This window comes from Ranitomeya variabilis, chromosome 1 (assembly GCF_051348905.1).
Source record: "Ranitomeya variabilis isolate aRanVar5 chromosome 1, aRanVar5.hap1, whole genome shotgun sequence".
NCBI classification, from domain to species: domain Eukaryota; kingdom Metazoa; phylum Chordata; class Amphibia; order Anura; family Dendrobatidae; genus Ranitomeya; species Ranitomeya variabilis.
This window is the reverse complement of record NC_135232.1, coordinates 1,009,334,979-1,009,354,412: the sequence shown is the minus strand read 5'-3', so window position 1 is coordinate 1,009,354,412 and position 19,434 is coordinate 1,009,334,979. Positions and strand designations below refer to the sequence as shown.

At 46.6% G+C, this 19,434-nt stretch overlaps 1 protein-coding gene across 3 annotated transcripts; it reads right to left on the bottom strand.

Annotated features, from left to right (window-relative positions):
- Positions 1-14,024: 14,024 nt before the first annotated feature.
- On the bottom strand, positions 14,025-19,419 carry LOC143792985 (uncharacterized). Of its 3 annotated transcripts, none has more exons than XR_013220016.1 (4): positions 17,971-19,419; positions 15,568-15,616; positions 14,262-14,468; positions 14,025-14,124 (listed from the first exon to the last, which is right to left on the bottom strand). XR_013220016.1 is itself a non-coding variant. In XM_077279521.1 (4 exons), exons 2-3 carry the CDS (start codon positions 18,694-18,696, stop codon positions 15,608-15,610), a joined length of 735 nt encoding a protein of 244 aa, XP_077135636.1. In that variant the 5' UTR covers positions 18,697-18,928; positions 19,066-19,419; the 3' UTR covers positions 14,025-14,468; positions 15,568-15,607. The 3 variants fall into 3 exon arrangements, 2 of the variants coding, with proteins under 2 accessions (XP_077135636.1, XP_077135637.1); XM_077279521.1 differs by having other exon boundaries at positions 14,025-14,468; positions 17,971-18,928; positions 19,066-19,419; XM_077279522.1 differs by lacking the exon at positions 14,262-14,468.
- Between the last annotated feature and the right edge of the window lie 15 nt (positions 19,420-19,434).

The window sequence follows — 19,434 nt, the reverse complement described above, 5'->3', positions numbered from 1 at the left end:
TCAGTCACAGTGATTTTGGGGTTCTTCTTTACCTCTCTCACCAAGGCTCTTCTCCCACGATTACTCAGTTTGGCTGGACAGCCAGGTCTAGGAAGACTTCTGGTGGTCCCAAACTTCTTCCATTTAAGGATCATGGAGGCCACTCTGCTCTTAAGAACCTTGAGTACTGGAGAAATTCTTTTGAAGCTTTGGCTGTTCCTTTGACCTCATGATTCTCATTTGGTCTGACATGCTCTGTGAACTGTGAGGTCTTATATAGAAAGGTGTGTGCCTTTCCATATCAAGTCCTATCAGTTTAATTAAAAACAGCTGGACTCCAATGAATGAGTAGAACCATCTCAAGGAGGATCACAAGGTAATGGACAGCATGTGACTTAAATATGAGTGTCTGAGCAAAGGGTCTGAATACTTATGACCATGTGATATTTCCGTTTTTCTTTTTTAATAAATAAGCACAAATTTCTACATTTCAATTTTTTTCAGTCAAGATGGAGTGCATACTTTTTGAATTTACCAAATGGCTGCAATGAAACAAAGAATGAAAATTTTAAAGGGGTCTGTTAGGGCTAGCGGAACGCACCGAGTAAATATAGAGGTTTTATTATAATTGATGCGTTAGCAGCCCGGGGTCCACCGTGCAGGAGAACCTGCTGCTAGCAAATGGCAGAACTATATGGCAGTATGAGCTAACCCTGTTACTTCACAGAGTAGCCAAAACTCAAAGCACTGCACCCTGTTTGACTTCACAGTGGCACAGGCCAACTACTCAACTGAGAGCAGTCAGTGGTCATACATGCACCCAAACTCCTCGCCGGAGGTGCCAGCATTCTAGGGGCTTATTTCAGCCGGGTCCCTGAACACAAACTCACATGACCACACTGGCGCAAAGCACATAACATAGAACAATACTAGCACATGGCCGTGCGGCCATGCGAGCCTTAAATAGTTGCAGCACGTGCAGGACCTTCCTAGAAGGACCAATGAGAGGCTGCCACAGAGCGTGAGCACCTACAGGACCTTCCTGAAGGACCAATGGCCTTAGCTGCAGTATCTGATCATGTGACCCTCGATCTCCACTGAGAGATCTTTACTCTGGGCATGCTCAGTATGAGAAAAGCAGGACTTAGTCCCAGAAGCATCTGCTCGCCGCTGCCAAGCACTGACTTCAATGGCAGAAGCAGAAAAAGCAGCAGTAACTCTTTGTACAGAGTCAGACTGAGCGAGACGCTGGGACCAACGTCTCCGCTGAGCAGGCTCCACTGCGGCAGAAGAAGAATGGGAGACCGCAGCGGAGATGGCCCGAGATTCCCCCTGTGCAGAGGTGGGAACTCGACCCCTAACATTACCCCCCCTCCTTGGGCCTCACTACGTTTGAAGGCAGCAATGAGCTGCGGAGCCCGAATGAGCTCAGCAGGCTCCCAGGACCTATCCTCAGGACCGTAACCCTTCCAGTCCACCAAATAAAATTTTTTGCCACGAACCACTCTGCACCCTAAAATAGCGTTCACCTCGTAATCGTCCATAGACGAACCCGATGTCCCGGCAGACGACTCAGAAAACCGGGACATGTATATGGGCTTAAGGAGGGACACATGAAAGGTGTCGGTGATACCTAGACGTGGAGGAAGGGCTAGACGGTAGACTACAGGATTAACCTGTTCGAGGACCTTGAAGGGACCCAAGTAGCGAGGTGCAAGCTTAGTGGACTCAACACGCAGCCTGTTGTTACGAGCAAAGAGCCACACTAAGGTCGGGGCAGGGTGTTATGATCCCAATGGCAGAGGATCTCTGATATTCCGGCAAGATAGCAAAATATAAATACTGCTCTAGGGAGGTGGAAACTGGGCTAACCGCATACCTGATCCTAACACAAACAACTAAAAGTAGCCGGTGAACGTGCCTACGTTGGTTCTAGACGTCTCGAGCCAGCCGGAGAACTGACTACCCCTAGAGAGAAAAAATAAGACCTCGCTTGCCTCCAGAGAAATTGAACCCCAAAGATATAGAAAGCCCCCAACAAATAATAACGGTGAGGCAAGAGGAAAACACAAACGTAGAGATGAACTAGATTCAGCAAAGTGAGGCCCAATAGTCTAGATAGCAGAAAATAGATAGTGGACTATGCGGTTAGCAGAAAACCCTACAAAACATCCACGCTGAACATTCAAGAACCCCCACACCGACTGACAGTGTGGAGGGAGAATATCAGCCCCCTAGAGCTTCCAGCGAGTCAAAAAATCAAATGTAAAGCAAGCTGGACAAATACACTGAATAATGCAAACGATCCAAATTGTACAAAACAGACTTAGCTTTTCTTGCATGAGGCAGACTGAAAGGAATCCGGAGGAGACCAAATAGGTCTGGATACAACGATGCCAGGCAAGAGACTGAGTCCAGAGGAGACTCAAATAGGAAACACCCGCTGCTTAACGACACAGCTGGAGCTCAGGCCTGCAACAAGACATACCTAACACAATACCGTTAGTGACCACCAGAGGGAGCCCAGAAACACAGTTCACAACAGTACCCCCCCCTTGAGGAGGGGTCACCGAACCCTCACCAAGACCCCCAGGGCGATCAGGATGAGCAGCGTGAAAGGCATGAACCAAATCAGCCGCATGAACATCAGAGGCGACAACCCAGGAATTATCCTCCTGACCATAGCCTTTCCACTTAACTAAATACTGGAGTTTCCGTCTAGAGATACGAGAATCCAGAATCTTCTCCACCACGTACTCCAACTCGCCCTCAACCAAAACCGGGGCAGGAGGCTCAACAGCAGGAACCATAGGCACCACGTACCACCGCAACAAGGACCTATGGAACACATTATGAATAGCAAAAGACGCTGGAAGGTCCAAGCGAAAAGACACCGGGTTAAGGATTTCCAAAATCTTATAAGGACCGATAAAGCGAGGCTTGAACTTAGGAGAGGAGACTTTCAAAGGAACATGCCGAGAAGACAACCAAACCAAATCCCCAACACGAAGTCGGGGACCCACACCGCGGCGGCGGTTGGCAAACCGCTGGGCCTTGTCTTGTGACAATTTCAAATTGTCCACCACATGGTTCCAAATCCGCTGCAACCTATCCACCACAGAATCAACCCCAGGACAGTCAGAAGGTTCAACCTGACCCGAGGAGAAACGAGGATGAAAACCAGAGTTGCAGAAAAAGGGAGAAACCAAGGTGGCAGAACTAGCCCGATTATTAAGGGCAAACTCGGCCAGTGGCAAAAAGGTAACCCAGTCGTCCTGATCAGCAGAAACAAAACATCTCAAATAAGTCTCTAACGTCTGATTAGTTCGCTCGGTCTGGCCATTAGTCTGAGGATGAAAAGCCGACGAAAAAGACAAATCAATACCCATCTTAGCACAAAAGGATCGCCAGAATCTGGACACAAACTGAGATCCTCTGTCAGATACAATATTCTCAGGGATGCCATGCAAACGAACCACATTCTGAAAGAACAAAGGAACCAAATCAGAGGAGGAAGGCAACTTAGGCAAGGGCACCAAATGGACCATTTTAGAAAAACGATCGCACACCACCCAGATGACAGACATCTTCCGAGACACCGGAAGATCCGAAATGAAATCCATGGAAATGTGCGTCCAAGGCCTCTTTGGGATAGGCAAGGGCAAAAGCAACCCGCTGGCACGAGAACAGCAAGGCTTAGCCCGAGCACAAATCCCACAGGACTGCACAAAAGAACGCACATCCCGCGACAAGGAAGGCCACCAAAAGGACCTGGCCACCAAATCTCTGGTACCGAAAATCCCAGGATGTCCCGCCAACACCGAAGAATGAACCTCAGAAATAACTCTGTTGGTCCATCCATCAGGGACAAACAATCTCTCTGGTGGACAACGATCAGGCCTATCAGCCTGAAATTTTTGCAGCCCTCGTCGCAAATCTGGGGAAATGGCAGACAAAATTACTCCCTCTCTGAGATTACCAGCCGGCTCAGAGACTCCCAAAGAATCAGGCACAAAACTCCTAGAAAGTGCATCAGCCTTCACGTTCTTCGAACCAGGCAGGTACGAGACCACAAAGTCAAAACGGGAGAAAAACAACGACCAACGGGCCTGTCTAGGATTCAGGCGCTTGGCAGACTTGAGGTAAATCAGATTTTTATGATCAGTCAAGACCACCACACGATGTCTAGCTCCCTCGAGCCAATGTCGCCACTCCTCAAATGCCCACTTCATGGCCAACAACTCCCGATTACCAACATCATAGTTCCGCTCAGCAGGCGAAAATTTCCTTGAAAAGAAGGCACATGGCTTCATCACGGAGCCATCAAAACAGCCCCTGCACCAATCTCAGAAGCATCAACTTCAACCTGGAAGGGAAGAGAGACATCCGGCTGGCACAAAACTGGCGCTGAAGTAAACCGACGCTTCAGCTCCCGAAAGGCCTCCACGGCCGCAGGAAACCAATTCGCAACATCAGAACCCTTCTTGGTCATATCCGTCAAAGGTTTAACCATGCTGGAGAAATTAGCGATAAAACGACGGTAAAAATTAGCAAAGCCCAAGAACTTCTGCAGGCTCTTAACAGACGTGGGCTGAGTCCAGTCATGAATGGCACGGACCTTAACTGGGTCCATCTCCACAGTAGAAGGGGAAAAAATAAAACCCAAAAAAGAAACCTTCTGTACCCCAAAGATACATTTTGAGCCCTTCACAAATAGAGCATTCTCCCGCAAAACCTGAAACACCATCCTGACCTGGTTCACATGGGACTCCCAATCATCAGAAAAAAACAAAATATCATCCAGATAAATAATCATAAATTTATCCAGATATTTCCAGAAGATGTCATGCATGAAGGACTGAAACACAGAAGGAGCATTAGATAATCCGAAAGGCATCACCAGGTACTCAAAATGACCCTCGGGCGTATTAAATGCCGTTTTCCATTCATCTCCCTGCTTTATGCGCACAAGGTTATACGCACCACGAAGATCTATCTTGGTGAACCAACTGGATCCCTTAATCCGAGCAAACAAATCAGACAACAATGGCAAAGGATACTGAAATTTCCGGCAAGATAGCAAAATATAAATACTGCTCTAGGGAGGTGGAAACTGGGCTAACCGCATACCTGATCCTAACACAAACAACTAAAAGTAGCCGGTGAACGTGCCTACGTTGGTTCTAGACGTCTCGAGCCAGCCGGAGAACTGACTACCCCTAGAGAGAAAAAATAAGACCTCGCTTGCCTCCAGAGAAATTGAACCCCAAAGATATAGAAAGCCCCCAACAAATAATAACGGTGAGGCAAGAGGAAAACACAAACGTAGAGATGAACTAGATTCAGCAAAGTGAGGCCCAATAGTCTAGATAGCAGAAAATAGATAGTGGACTATGCGGTTAGCAGAAAACCCTACAAAACATCCACACTGAACATTCAAGAACCCCCACACCGACTGACGGTGTGGAGGGAGAATATCAGCCCCCTAGAGCTTCCAGCGAGTCAAAAAATCAAATGTAAAGCAAGCTGGACAAAAACACTGAATAATGCAAACGATCCAAATTGTACAAAACAGACTTCGCTTTTCTTGCATGAGGCAGACTGAAAGGAATTCGGAGGAGACCAAATAGGTCTGGATACAACGATGCCAGGCAAGAGACTGAGTCCAGAGGAGACTCAAATAGGAAACACCCGCTGCTTAATGACACAGCTGGAGCTCAGGCCTGCAACAAGACATACCTAACACAATACCGTTAGTGACCACCAGAGGAAGCCCAGAAACACAGTTCACAACAGCAGGGCGCCGATGTGCATCGGCGGAGGACCTCATTCTCTCCTCGGAGGCCCGGATGGCATCCTGAGTGCGGTCCCAAATGTCTCGTGCCTCCACTGCCCAGTCTGCCACCCTGGAATCAGCAGAGGACATGGGCATAGGCACAGGAACCCGCGGATGTTGGCCGTAATTAAGGAGGAAAGGAGTCTGACCGGTGGAGTCGGCTACAGCGTTGTTAAGGGCAAACTCAGCCCACGGTAACAAGGATGCCCAGTCATCCTGCCGGGCAGAAACAAAATGTCGTAAATAAGTGACCAGAGTCTGATTGGCCCTCTCAACCAACCCATTCGTCTCGGGATGATAAGCCGAGGAGACATTTAACTCAATACTGAGTAGACGACAAAGCTCCCTCCAGAATCGAGACGCAAATTGGGGACCCCGGTCACTGACAATCTTGTCCGGCATACCGTGTAAGCGAAAGATATGCTTGATGAACAAGGCTGCCAGAGCCCGTGCAGAAGGTAGCCGTGGAAGAGGAACCAAATTAACCATTTTGTAAAAATGGTCAGTGATCACCCAGATAATGGTGCAGTTACGAGACTTGGGTAAACCCACCACAAAGTCCATCCCGACCATCTCCCAGGGCCTGTCCACCACTGGCAGAGGGTAAAGCAACCCAGCTGGCCATTGTCGAGGGGACTTGTTCTTGGCGCAAGAGACACACGCCCGAACATAGTCTGCGACATCACGAGCCATATGCGGCCACCAGTATGTCCTGACCAAGCGCTACATGGATAGGGTATCGGCCCGGTGGTGCAGCTATCTGAATTGCTGACATGCTGAATATGTATACAAGCTAAGTAACCCTTTATTATTTGGATGTACTCCTGATGAACCTCTTTGAACTAGAAGGGGAGAAACGCGTTGAGTCTAAAGGGATATGATTTTTTGCATAAGAGTCTAAAGTGATTTTTTTGTAAGACACAATGTGGTTTAATATTTTGGTCTGCATTTGGGCCAGAGAAAATAAATATGTAATTGGCTAATGAATTAACATATGGTTGTTTTAGGAATTTATTGTAAATTGTAACACTGCAGTGTGATATCAAAGTTGGTATGGGATATGTTCGACATCACAGCATATACATCTCCCTACTAGCATAATGGCATTTTGAGACCCTATTGTATGGGAGCAAATGGACCAAAATCGCATATGTGTTTAATGCTATCTCTGATAAAGCATCCCTATCTGCCATTATTTGTTGTTTTCTAGCTAGAGGTATTATGGAGTAAAGGGACACAGATCACCAAGTGAGTTGAGTATTTTAGGTCTAGCTAGATATCTTTACTGACACATTTATGTCCCTCCAAGTTGTTTACATTCATACATTGTATATGTGGGTTTTTCCTCCCCTATCCTGTTAGGGTGCGACAGGGGTAGTAGGGAAAGCCGACGAGGAGCGGGGGCACCACGGCGTAGGACAATAGGGTGCCAACCTCCGCAGGCAGGTAGGGGGCACTTAGAGAGCATAGGGCTTGACACTGTTCCAGCCTTTCCTGTAGTACGCTTGCATCTATTGGTGATGGTTTTTGTCAAGTGCACATATGTTTTTAATATATAAAAAATAAAAGTGAAATTTTATGATAATCTGGCAATTACGTCTTGGGGATTTTTCTGTGAGAATATGTCCTGACCAGTAACTCAGATGTCCTTTTGGAACCAAAATGTCTACCCACCCCAGATGAGTGGGCCCAAGAGAGAACCTCCGGTCGCAAACTGGATGGTACAAAAGTCTTGCCTGGAGGCACAGACTCTAGCAAAACCGGGGACACAGTTCTCAGGCTCTCAGTGGGGACAATAAGCCGAGGCTCCTCTTCCTCCTCCACGGATGACACAACGGAGCGAGAGAGAGCACCGGCACGAATGTTCTTTTCCCCAGAAAGAAAATGGAGGGTGAAATGAAACCAGGAGAAGAACAAGGACCATCTGGCCTGGCGAGAATTTAACCGCTGGGCTGTCTGCAGGTACACCAAATTTTTATGATCTGTGAAGACTTGGAAGGGAAAACGAGCTCCCTCCAAGAGATGTCTCCACTTCGAGAAAGCCAACTGCATGGCTAGCAGCTCCCTGTCCCCGATGGAATAATTCCTCTCTGCTGGTGAGAAGGTCTTAGAAAAAAAGAAGCAAGGATGCTTCCGACCTTGAGCATCCTTTTGGAAGAGGACTGCTCCAGCACCAACAGATGAGGCATCCACCTCCATGATAAAAGGCTTATCTACATTGGGGCGATGTAGGATGGGAGCGCTAGCAAAGTGTGACTTTATAGAGCTATAGGCCTTGGAGACCTCCTCAGACCACAATTTGGGATTTGCTCCCTTCTTGGTGAGGGCAACCAAGGGAGCTACCAAAATTGAGAAGTGCACAATGAACTGGCGATAATTATTAATGAACCCCATAAAGCGCTGCACCGCTTTAAGAGAATGGGGTTCCTGCCAGTCCATCACAGCCTGTAGTTTGGCAGGATCCATAGCCAATACCTGGGTGGAGATGATATAGCCTAGGAAAGGTAAGGACTCCTGCTCGAACATACACTTCTCCAACTTGGCATAGAGGGAGTTTGCCCATAGGAGGTCGAAGACTTTGCAAACATCTCTCTGGTGGGAGTCAATATCTGGAGAGTAGATGAGAATATCATCCAGATAGACTACGACCGAGGTGGAGAGCATATCCCGGAAGATGTTGTTCACAATGTCTTTTAAAACGGCTGGGGCATTACAGAGCCCAAAGGGCATTACCAGATATTCATAGTGCCCATCCCTGGTGTTAAAAGCCGTCTTCCATTCGTCCCCCTCACGGATGCGAATCAGGTTGTAAGCACCCCGCAGATCTAATTTAGTAAATACTAGTGTTGAGCATTCCGATACTGCAAATATCGGGTATCGGTCGATATTCGCTGTATCGGAATTCCGATACCGAGTTCCGATATTTTTGTGATATCGGAAATCGGAATCGGAAGTTCCCAGTGTATGGTTCCCAGGGTCTGGAGGAGAGGGGACTCTCCTTCAGGCCCTGGGATCCATATTCATGTAAAAAATAAAGAATACAAATAAAAAATATGGATATACTCACCCCTCCGACGGACCCTGGACCTTAGCGGTGCAACCGGCAGCCTCCGTTCCTAAGAATGCAGTGAGTGTACAGGACCTGGGATGACGTCGCGGTCTTGTGATTGGTCGTGTGACCGCTCATGTGACCGCGACATCATCGAAGGTCCTTCACTCACTGCATTCTTAGGTACAGAGGCTGCCGGTTGCACCGCTAAGGTCCTGGGCCCATCCGAGGGTGAGTATATCCATATTTTTTATTTTTATTCTTTATTTTTTACATGAATATGGATCCCAGGGCCTGAAGGAGAGTTTCCTCTCCTTCAGACCCGGGGAACCATCCAGGATACCTTCCGATATTTGTGTCCCATTGACTTGTATTGGTATCGGGTATCGGTATTGGCGATATCCGATATTTTTTGGATATCGGCCGATCCAATCCGATACCAATACTTTTGAATATCGGAAGGTATCGCTCAACACTATTAAATACCCTTGCTCCCCGAAGCCTATTGAAGAGCTCAGATATCAAGGGCAAAGGATACTTATTCTTAATGGTGATGGCGTTAAGACCCCTGTAATCTATGCATGGACGCAGTTCCCCATTCTTCTTCTGCACGAAGAAGAACCCAGCCCCAGCAGGTGACACTGACTTACTGATGAACCCTCTTGCCAGATTCTCTTGAATGTACTAAGACATTGCCTCCGTCTCCAGGAGAGATAACGGATAGACTCAACCCCGGGGAGGCTCAGCACCAGGCAAGAGGTCAATAGGACAGTCATAGGGGCGATGGGGCGGAAGGGTCTCCGCTGCCTTTTTGGAGAACACATCCGCATAAGACCAATATTGCTTGGGGAGAAAGGATAGATCTGTGGGTACCTCTGTAGTAGCAACCTGAAAGCACTTCCTCTGACACCTACCCCCACAAGATTCACCCCATCCCAAAATTCTGCCTGAGGACCACTCAGTATGAGGAGAGTGGTACCGTAGCCAAGGTATCTCCAACAGGACCTCATCAATTCCCTCAGGAATGACGAGCAGAGATATAATCTCCTGATGGGATGGCGACATGGACAGAGTAAAAGGGATGGTCTGGTGTGTTATCTGTGTGGGCAGTGTCAACCCATTCACCACTCGTACAGTTACTGGTTGAGCTAGCATTACCAGGGGTATTGCGTGACGTTGGGCAAAGGCAGAAGACATAAAATTGCCCTCCGCCCCAGAATCCATGCAGAGCTCTACCGAGTGGGAGGATGAGCCTATAATAATTGTCCCCTTAGAGGACAATTTGGAGGCAAACGTCGCCGTGCCTAGTGTACCTCCACCTACTACCACTAGACACTGACGTTTCCTCGACCGCTGGGGACATCTGGTGGCAAGATGTCCTGACTGCTGGCAAACATGACAGACCTTGAGTGCACAAGCAGTCCGGGACTTAGATCCTGCTCGTGACACTTCCATGGCCTCATGTGACTCAAGAACCAGGACCAGAGATTCCAGAGGTTTGGCGAAGGTGGGAGCCAGCCGAAACCTCTGCCTACACTGGGCTCGCTCTAACTTCCGCTCATTAAAATGGAGGTCAATACGAGTAGAGACAGTTACTGACTCCTCCAGTGTGGCAGGAATCTCCCTAGTGGCCAGAGCGTCCTTCACATGATCAGCCAGCCCCCTCCAAAATATGGGGATAAGGGCTTTATCCGACCACTCCAGCTCAGAAGCTAAAGTACGGAAGTGGACAGCAAAATGGCTGACCAAGGAAACACCCTGAGTTAATGCCAGCAGTTGGAGCGCCGTGTCATGGGTGACTCGAGGTCCTAAAATGACCTGTTTCAGAGTGCTCAGGAACAGCGGAGCACTCTGCACCACATGATCACCACACTCCCACAGCGGTTTAGCCCATTCCAACGCCCTGTCCGACAAGAGAGACACAATAAATCCCACCTTAGCCCGCTCTGTGGGAAAACGTGCAGCCAGGAGCTCGAGGTAAATAGAGCACTGACTCACGAATCCCCTACAAGATTTGCTATCTCCAGAAATTTTTTCTGGCAGCGGGAGGCGAGATAATGTCGGAACAGGGGTGGCAGTGGAAAAGGTTGCTGCAGCCACGCTAGCAGCCTGTACAGCTACTGCGGTAACATCCACAGCTGAGGTTGAGCTCTCGAGAGGCGCCATCCTACCCTCCAGCTGCTGGATATACGGCAAGGATTGCTGATTGTCCGCAATTTACTAGCCAGACCCTGGCGCTAGTATTATGTTAGGGCTAGCGGAACGCACCAAGTAAATATAGAGGTTTTATTATAATTGATGCGTTTGCAGCCCGGGGTCCACCGTGCAGGAGAACCTGCTGCTAGCAAATGGCAGAACTATATGGTGGTATGAGCTAACCCTGTTACTTCACAGAGTAGCCGAAACTCAAAGCACTGCGCCCTGTTTGATTTCACAGTGGTACAGGCTAACTACTTAACTGAGAGCAGTCAGTGGTCATGCATGCACACAAACTCCTCGCCGGAGGTGCCAGCATTCTAGGGGCTTATTTCAGCCAGGTCCCTGAATACATTCACACAAAATCTCCTCGCCGGAGGTGCCAGCATTCTAGGGGCTTATTTCAGCCGGGTCCCTGAACACAAACTCACATGACCACACTGGCACATAACATAGAACAATACTAGCGCATGGACATGCAGCCATGCGAGCCTTAAATAGTTGCAGCACATACAGGACCTTCCTAGAAGGACCAATGAGAGGCTGCCACAGAGCGTGAGCACCTACAGGACCTTCCTGAAGGACCAATGGCCTTAGCTGCAGTATCTGATCATGTGACCCTCGATCTCCACTGAGAGATCTTTACTCTGGGCATGCTCAGAACGAGAAAAGCAGGACTTAGTCCCAGAATCATCTGCTCGCCGCTGCCCAGCACTGACTTCAATGGCAGAAGCAGGAAAAGCAGCAGTAACTCTTTGTACAGAGTCAGACTGAGCAAGACGCTGGGACCGATGTCTCCGCTGAGCAGGCTCCACTGTGGCAGAAGAAGAATGGGAGACCGCAGCGGAGACGGCCCAAGATTCCCCCTGTGCAGAGGTGGGAACTTGACCCCTAACAGGCACTGATTACTTTCCGTACCCACTGTAGTACGCGGAAGTGACTGGCTGAACAAGTTATTTTTGTTTAAGGAACAGTCGGCAAAGAAGGCTGTTGATAAATGATTGGCCAAAGTTTTGATTGGCTGACAGCCATCTAATGTGTATGGCCTGATTTTAGAATTTGTAAGCAGGTTACATCTATGATCACAAGAGATGTTCCAATCAGTTCAATGTGAAACAAATTTTTACAGAATTTATATGAACTAGTTGGCCTGTGCAAAATATTCGCGCATTCGTTGTCGGGGACACAGGCAATTTCAGGAAAATCAAGCTGATCAAATGTAAATGCATTTAATGAGATGATGAACACAGAGAGGTATGTGTCTCACTGACACACATATATATATATATATATATATATATATATATATATGTAGACTGTATATATGTTTTCACAAATATTTGAGCCCAGGGAACCATTATATGTCCGTTTTGCAAGCTGGCGAGAAAATCTCGCCATACGGATGTCACACAGATGCTTACATGCGAGAAAATCGCATCCTCGCACTTCCCTCGGATAACATACGGATGACTGTTCAAGGAATATTTCTACGATTCTCGTCCGTGTAAAACAGACCAATTTTTTATACGTTGTGTGTGACTCCAGCCTAACTGATCAGAAAGGGTCTGATGAGCAAGAGCAACAGCATTGTTTCCCCTCCACAGCAGCACTGCCATCTATCTTCAGTGTAGTGAAGTGCAACACAGCCCTATGTATGTGAATGGAGCAGCTCCCTGTACAGCAGTGCCACTTTGACAGTAAAAGTGAAGGAGAATTGACTCCATAACTGAGCGTATTTACACTATTGTATAATAATTGGGAGTATCCCTTTTTTAAAAAAAGTAATATCTGCAGATTATTTTACCTTTATTTCCCTACGGTTGGATTTTGTTTTTCAATTTTTGCAAGGTTGTTTCCACCAATCTCTCCCATCGGGAAACAATGTACAGTCTGAGTTATGTCAAAGCTGCAGTTTTTTACTTGGAGCCAGAGGTGACTCCAGGTCACCAATAAGCTGCAACCTTAGAAGGAAGATAGACTTTTCAATGACTGTCCAATAATAAGGAAAATCTGATGGTTCAGAACCTGTCTGGTCCCTTTTAGGCTGCATTCATTTATATCTTCAGTTTTAAAGCTGAAGTCTTAAACAGGTAAAAATTTACTTTTATTCTACTTCCACATATGTAGCAAATATTTTATATGTACCTGCCTGAAATCGGCTGGGCAAGGAGTTCAGCCATCTGGAAAGCCAAATGTTAGGCAAATGTTAGGATTTGTTTCAGCTTTGTGGTATTGTGCTTTGGAGTAGTGTGGTGCCACCTGCATGTGATTTTTCCTTATTGCAGCTTTATAAAAATTAATTTTTAAAATGTATTTTGTGATCACATCGTGGAAGTGTGGTTTGTTTGACTATTTTCTTGCTGAAGAGGCAAGTTTACCTTTCAAATGGTGTATCATTTGTGTGGGGGTGCAGTATGAACGGTGATACAAAGGAATCACCGAAAAAGAGTGTTTGAAATAATTTAGAAGGATTCGCTAAACCTAGCAACTTCAAACAATTTGCTATTTGATTCACACAACTTTGCCTAAGTTTGCCACCACTATTTTACGCATTACAGAAGATTGCATCAGACAGAGAAGGGTCACTTATCTTCAGGGTGGACCAGGAATGCTTCTCTAATTGGTTGTGCTGTAACATGTAAATCACATGTTATAGCACAACCAATTAGGAGGAATCAGGGTTGCTAACTTGACTTTTTACGTTTTCCGAACAGCTTATCAAAAAATCATGGAACGCCAATATTTTTTACGGACACATTGAAAAACCATAATAAATCATTATGTTTAGAACTGATCTTTTTTTACAGTGCATAATTCTGATATGACAACATTATCTACCCTCACTGTAAACTAAAAAATGATGATAGTGTAGTAAAGCACGGCACTCTGGGTATCTGGGAGGTGCTCAAGTTAGGTATCCAACCCGTGGTACATAGGCAATAATATACTTGGCACTCAGGAGAATTTTGTGGTGAAGTAAAACATGATTTATTCAGTGCATCCAGTTCAACATGAACGTTTTCGGTCCCAACATAGGACCTTCATCAGACAGGATTTTTGAACACTGCAATATACATATACAAAAATAACAAGAGATTTTTTAGAGACAAATTGCAGAAAGCATGATGCACATTGAGGTTACAAATGCATTCCCATTAGAAATATATGGCACAAAAAACTAAACATCACTGGTAGATTTACCAAAACACAACAACAATGGTGACGGACTTGGTGAATCCTGATTTGGTGAGCCGTGAGTAGTGAGTTTCATAGTGGGGATACAGCGGGCTGTGAATGTGTTGATGAACGGATAAACGACAAGATCATCATGCTTAGGCCTGGGTGGAGGCCCGCCAGAGTAGGGAATTAATTGGTGACAATGCCCCAGGATCATGCGGGGTGAGCTGCCTAAAACACAAGAACACAGATGCATAACGTATGTGACGAAACATCAGATAGTACGTGAAGGTATGTACAGATATCAAGCTGCCAAAATTGAGAATAAGTGCTGGAATACAGCATAAGGTCACCATGATGAGTGGTGACTTTGAAGTGTGACCATCTGAGCTGCCTAAGGGTTGTAGTGAGCGGTGTGGCTATCGAACCCCTGATGATGTGAGGAGGGTAGGCGAGAGATGTCCCCCCACACATATATATAGTGTGGTATAAGTACCTGGACTACACAACGTGTCTGAATGGGCCCACACGTGGTTCTAATATCAGACCGGGTCCAGGAGGTATAGTACGGCCTATAACAATAAGGAGAATCACACATGACCAGTGAGGGTAATTGCCAGGAAGTATAAATGAGGGTAAATACCAGGAGGTATTAATGATGACCCATGGCGTGTGCTAGATGCAAGGACACATTACCTTTAGCAGAAAAAATGAGGAAGCGCTGTGGACAGGCGAGATACTCGCTGATGTGGGGAGCGCTGCAGGGAAAAAGGTAGTATCAAATAAATGAGGAGTCCTGGATGTATAAACCAGAAGACAGGGGGACCGACGAGATAGCCTAGCGTCGCCATACCTGGTGCTGCTGCGATTCGGAAGTGCCGTGCTGCAGGGAGCCCTCCCGGAGAAGCTGGCTTACCAGCGGTACTTCCGGGTTAAATGCTCGTCGGCAGGGGGTCAGCTGACCCGCTGCGTCATCGGCGTCACGTGACAGGTGCCGGGCGCGCATGCGCCGGACCAGTGGCTGTCACAAGGGGCATACAGGGCGCAAATGCAGAGCCAATTTGTTCTATGTGTTGCGACTATAGGATGTTACAATATAGGAGAGCCGGAGTATTAATAAAGCTACCGTATGAGAGAGTTTTGCGTCCAAAAGGGGGATTGTTAGTCACAGGTTGATAACATAATGGGACCCCATGTAGACTTAAGGAGTTTTTAGGGGTTTTAAACCGTCTGAACCCCAGGGGGATCCAGAACGGGCGGTCACATAATTTTAATATAGAGACAATATTAATACTCTATATTACTATGGCATGACTTAGATATACTGTACCATGTGAAGAATGGATGGTGCTCGGTGCCTAGAAGTGCAGCTAACGGTTCTGTGAGGATATAAAACAAGGAAAATAAAATCAGTACAGCATGATAAACATAGCCGAATTTACAGTACAATCTTCACAGTAATTTTACAAAAAAGCTGAGACGTCGTAGTCCCTATTCAGTCCCTTGGGTTCTAAAGTCTGCAACGTGTAGATCCAGAATGCTTCTCTTTTCTGGAGCATTTTAATACGGTTCTGGCCCCTTCTAGGGACAGCAATTTGTTCCAGAACCTGGAAACGTAGTTGAGCAATGCTGTGATTTTTCTCGGAAAAATGATGTGGGAGGGGAAGGTGAGTCTTATTGCAACGGATCGTGGACTTGTGTTGAGCCACTCTATCCCTCACCATTTGGGTGGTCTCCCCCACATATGCCAAACCACATGGGCACTTTATGAGGTATACCACAAACGTGGATTCACAGGTGTAGAACCCTCTTATGGGAATCGCCTTCCCAGTTTGTGGGTGAAAGACACAGGGGCCCTTCTGTATGTTACTGCATTGAAGACAATTCAAGCAGGGGAACGTGCCCTGTCTTTGGGTTTGAAGAAAAGTTTGTCTGGGGACCACTGTGCTTGAACCGATGTCTGCCTTCACCAGTTTGTCTTTAAGATTCCTTGCCCGTTTGAAACATGAGAGAAAGGGCTTACTGAATTCCGGGATATTGGGGTAACTACTTTTTAGGATATTCCAATGTCTTCTAATGGTTGACTGCACTAAACCGGAAAACGGATGGAAGGTGGAGACAAAAGGAATCCTTTTCTGATCGTCTATTGGTCTAGTGTTGGAAAGGTTTCTTTTAGCCTCTGTTAGAACTCCCCGAGGGTACCCCCTCTTGATGAACTTCTGTTCCATTTCGGTGAGTCTGATTTTTTTGATTTCCCTGTCAGAGACAATTCTCTCTATCCTATGAAACTGTGATTTCGGAATGGAGTTCTTAACTGAGGGTGGGTGGCAGCTCGTGAAGTGAAGGAGGCCATTGCGATCAGTTGGTTTGGTGAACAAGTCAATTGCTAGGGTGCCGTCTCTTTCCTTATATACCAGGGTGTCCAGAAAGCTAATTCTGTGTGTGTCATGATGTCTAGAGAATTTAAGTTCGGGCCAGATGTTATTGATGTGTTGGTCAAAGGAAAGGAGTGACTCAATGGGGCCATCCCAGATACAGAATATGTCGTCGATGTATCTCCGCCACACCCTACAGTGGTCTTTAAAGAGGGTATGATCGTACACGTAATCGTTCTCAAAGGCTGCCATGTAGGCCACGGCATAGGGGGGCGCTACGTTCGTGCCCATTGCAGTGCCTTGTTGTTGGGCATAGAAAGTGTCCTGCCACATGAAGTAATTTTCTTTAAGTACTAAACCTAGAAGGTCAGCACAGAGATGACGTATTTTGATGTCTACTTTATTCTCACGCAAGAGTCTGTCCGTGGCTGCCAGGCCTTTCTCATGTACTATTGACGTGTACAGACTGTTAACGTCCCAGGTGATTAGTAGGGAGGACGGGGTTATGGGGCCTAAGGACCTAATGACCTGTATGAAGTCATTGGTGTCCAACACAAAGGAACGTGTGGTTTTGATTAGCGGTGTCAAAATCTTTTCAAGCACCATGGATAGAGGTGACAAGACAGAGTCGGTCAAGGACACAATGGGCCTGCCCGGTGGTTTGTTTAATCGTTTATGAATTTTAGGCAAAATGTAAAAAATAGGAGTGATGGGATCTTTTTTGATAAAGAATTCCCTCATTTTGCTGTCGATAGTACCAGTTTGAAAATGAAAGTCTATAATCGGTGCAATTTGTTGGATCAGTCGGTTCAGGGGATTATGGGGTATAACTTTATAAACCGTGGTGTCATTTAATTGTCTAGTGACCTCCTCAAGGTAGTCAGTCCTGTCCATGATAACTGTCGCCCCACCTTTGTCAGCTGGTTTGATTATGAGAGACTTATCTGACGCTAGTTGCTCCAACGAGAGTTTCTCTGAAAGTGAAAGATTAGTCTGGAACCGGAACTTCCCCCGGTCCATATCGCGAGTCAGGTTATGAATGTCTCTTTCAACGAGGGAAACGAAAGTTTCCACTGGTGGGTTGGATCGTGGAGGCATGTACTCACTGCGGGTTCGTAGCCCCAGATCGTGAAGTTCAAGTGAGGTCTTGTCCTGCCTTGAAAGATTCAATGCAGGAGGCAATTCCGAAAAGTGGACATGCAATCTGAGGTTCCGGAAAAACCTCTGTAGGTCCATATTGAGTTCGAACGAGTTGAACTTGTACATTGGGCAGAAGGATAAACCTTTCTGGAGTACAGCCAACTGATGTGTGTCCAGGATTTTTGAAGAGATGTTAACTACCAGCGGGAGGTCCTTACCTGCGAGCGTGTCGCCATCTGGTTTCTGGTTTCCCCGGCGGCATTGGCCCCCCCGCCTCGTTTTCCCCTTTGGCGGCCACGATTGTGCCCTAAAAAAGAAGAAGAGTGGAAAGTGGAAGAGTTTGAAGTGCCAGGTCTGCTGTCGATAGAACCAGATGAACTTAAAGAGCTGTGTCGTCTGGAAGAATGGCGAGTATCTCGCCACTGATAGACCCGGTTCTGTAGGTAGTCCTCGGTGTCCCGTAAAAATTTTGACCTTTTCCTCTTTTCTACTTCCATTCTGTGTGACTTCAAGAGATCTTGATTCTTCAGTTTGAGTTCCTGGAACTCTTCCTGGGGCATGGTACTGATCAGTTGGTTTTCTATGGCACTTATTTGATTGTTCACCGTTTCCAGGTTCTTTTGGAGGTAGGACAGAGTTAGAGTCATTAGATCTGCTGAACATTTGTTCAGGATATGTTCAAACTTGGTGCAGTAATCTTTATCTTCCCTGAAGAAGGTCGGTTGAAGCGAGACCCGTAGGCCCCGTGGGATCCTTTGGACTCGGAGGTACTCAGCTATAGTGACGATATGCAGTTCTAAGTTGACTGCTCTTCTGGACTCACGTTCCAGATCACGATTCTTTAACTCTTTCGTAGGGATTTGTAGGAAGTCGCTTGGAGCGGTTACTTTGGAGAGAATGTCCGCCGCTTCTGTTGCGTTAAAGGAGAAGGTTTCACTTGACATCGTCCTAGGTGCTCGTGAACGGATTCAATATGTAGTGTAGTAAAGCACGGCACTCTGGGTATCTGGGAGGTGCTCAAGTTAGGTATCCAACCCGTGGTACATAGGCAATAATATACTTGGCACTCAGGAGAATTTTGTGGTGAAGTAAAACATGATTTATTCAGTGCATCCAGTTCAACATGAACGTTTTCGGTCCCAACATAGGACCTTCATCAGACAGGATTTTTGAACACTGCAATATACATATACAAAAATAACAAGAGATTTTTTAGAGACAAATTGCAGAAAGCATGATGCACATTGAGGTTACAAATGCATTCCCATTAGAAATATATGGCACAAAAAACTAAACATCACTGGTAGATTTACCAAAACACAACAACAATGGTGACGGACTTGGTGAATCCTGATTTGGTGAGCCGTGAGTAGTGAGTTTCATAGTGGGGATACAGCGGGCTGTGAATGTGTTGATGAACGGATAAACGACAAGATCATCATGCTTAGGCCTGGGTGGAGGCCCGCCAGAGTAGGGAATTAATTGGTGACAATGCCCCAGGATCATGCGGGGTGAGCTGCCTAAAACACAAGAACACAGATGCATAACGTATGTGACGAAACATCAGATAGTACGTGAAGGTATGTACAGATATCAAGCTGCCAAAATTGAGAATAAGTGCTGGAATACAGCATAAGGTCACCATGATGAGTGGTGACTTTGAAGTGTGACCAGGCAGCTCA

Bases quoted from the DNA above. Each gene is read 5' to 3' on its own strand.
- LOC143792985 (XM_077279522.1), bottom strand. From the start codon at position 18,696: ATGTCAAGTGAAACCTTCTCCTTTAACGCAACAGAAGCGGCGGACATT.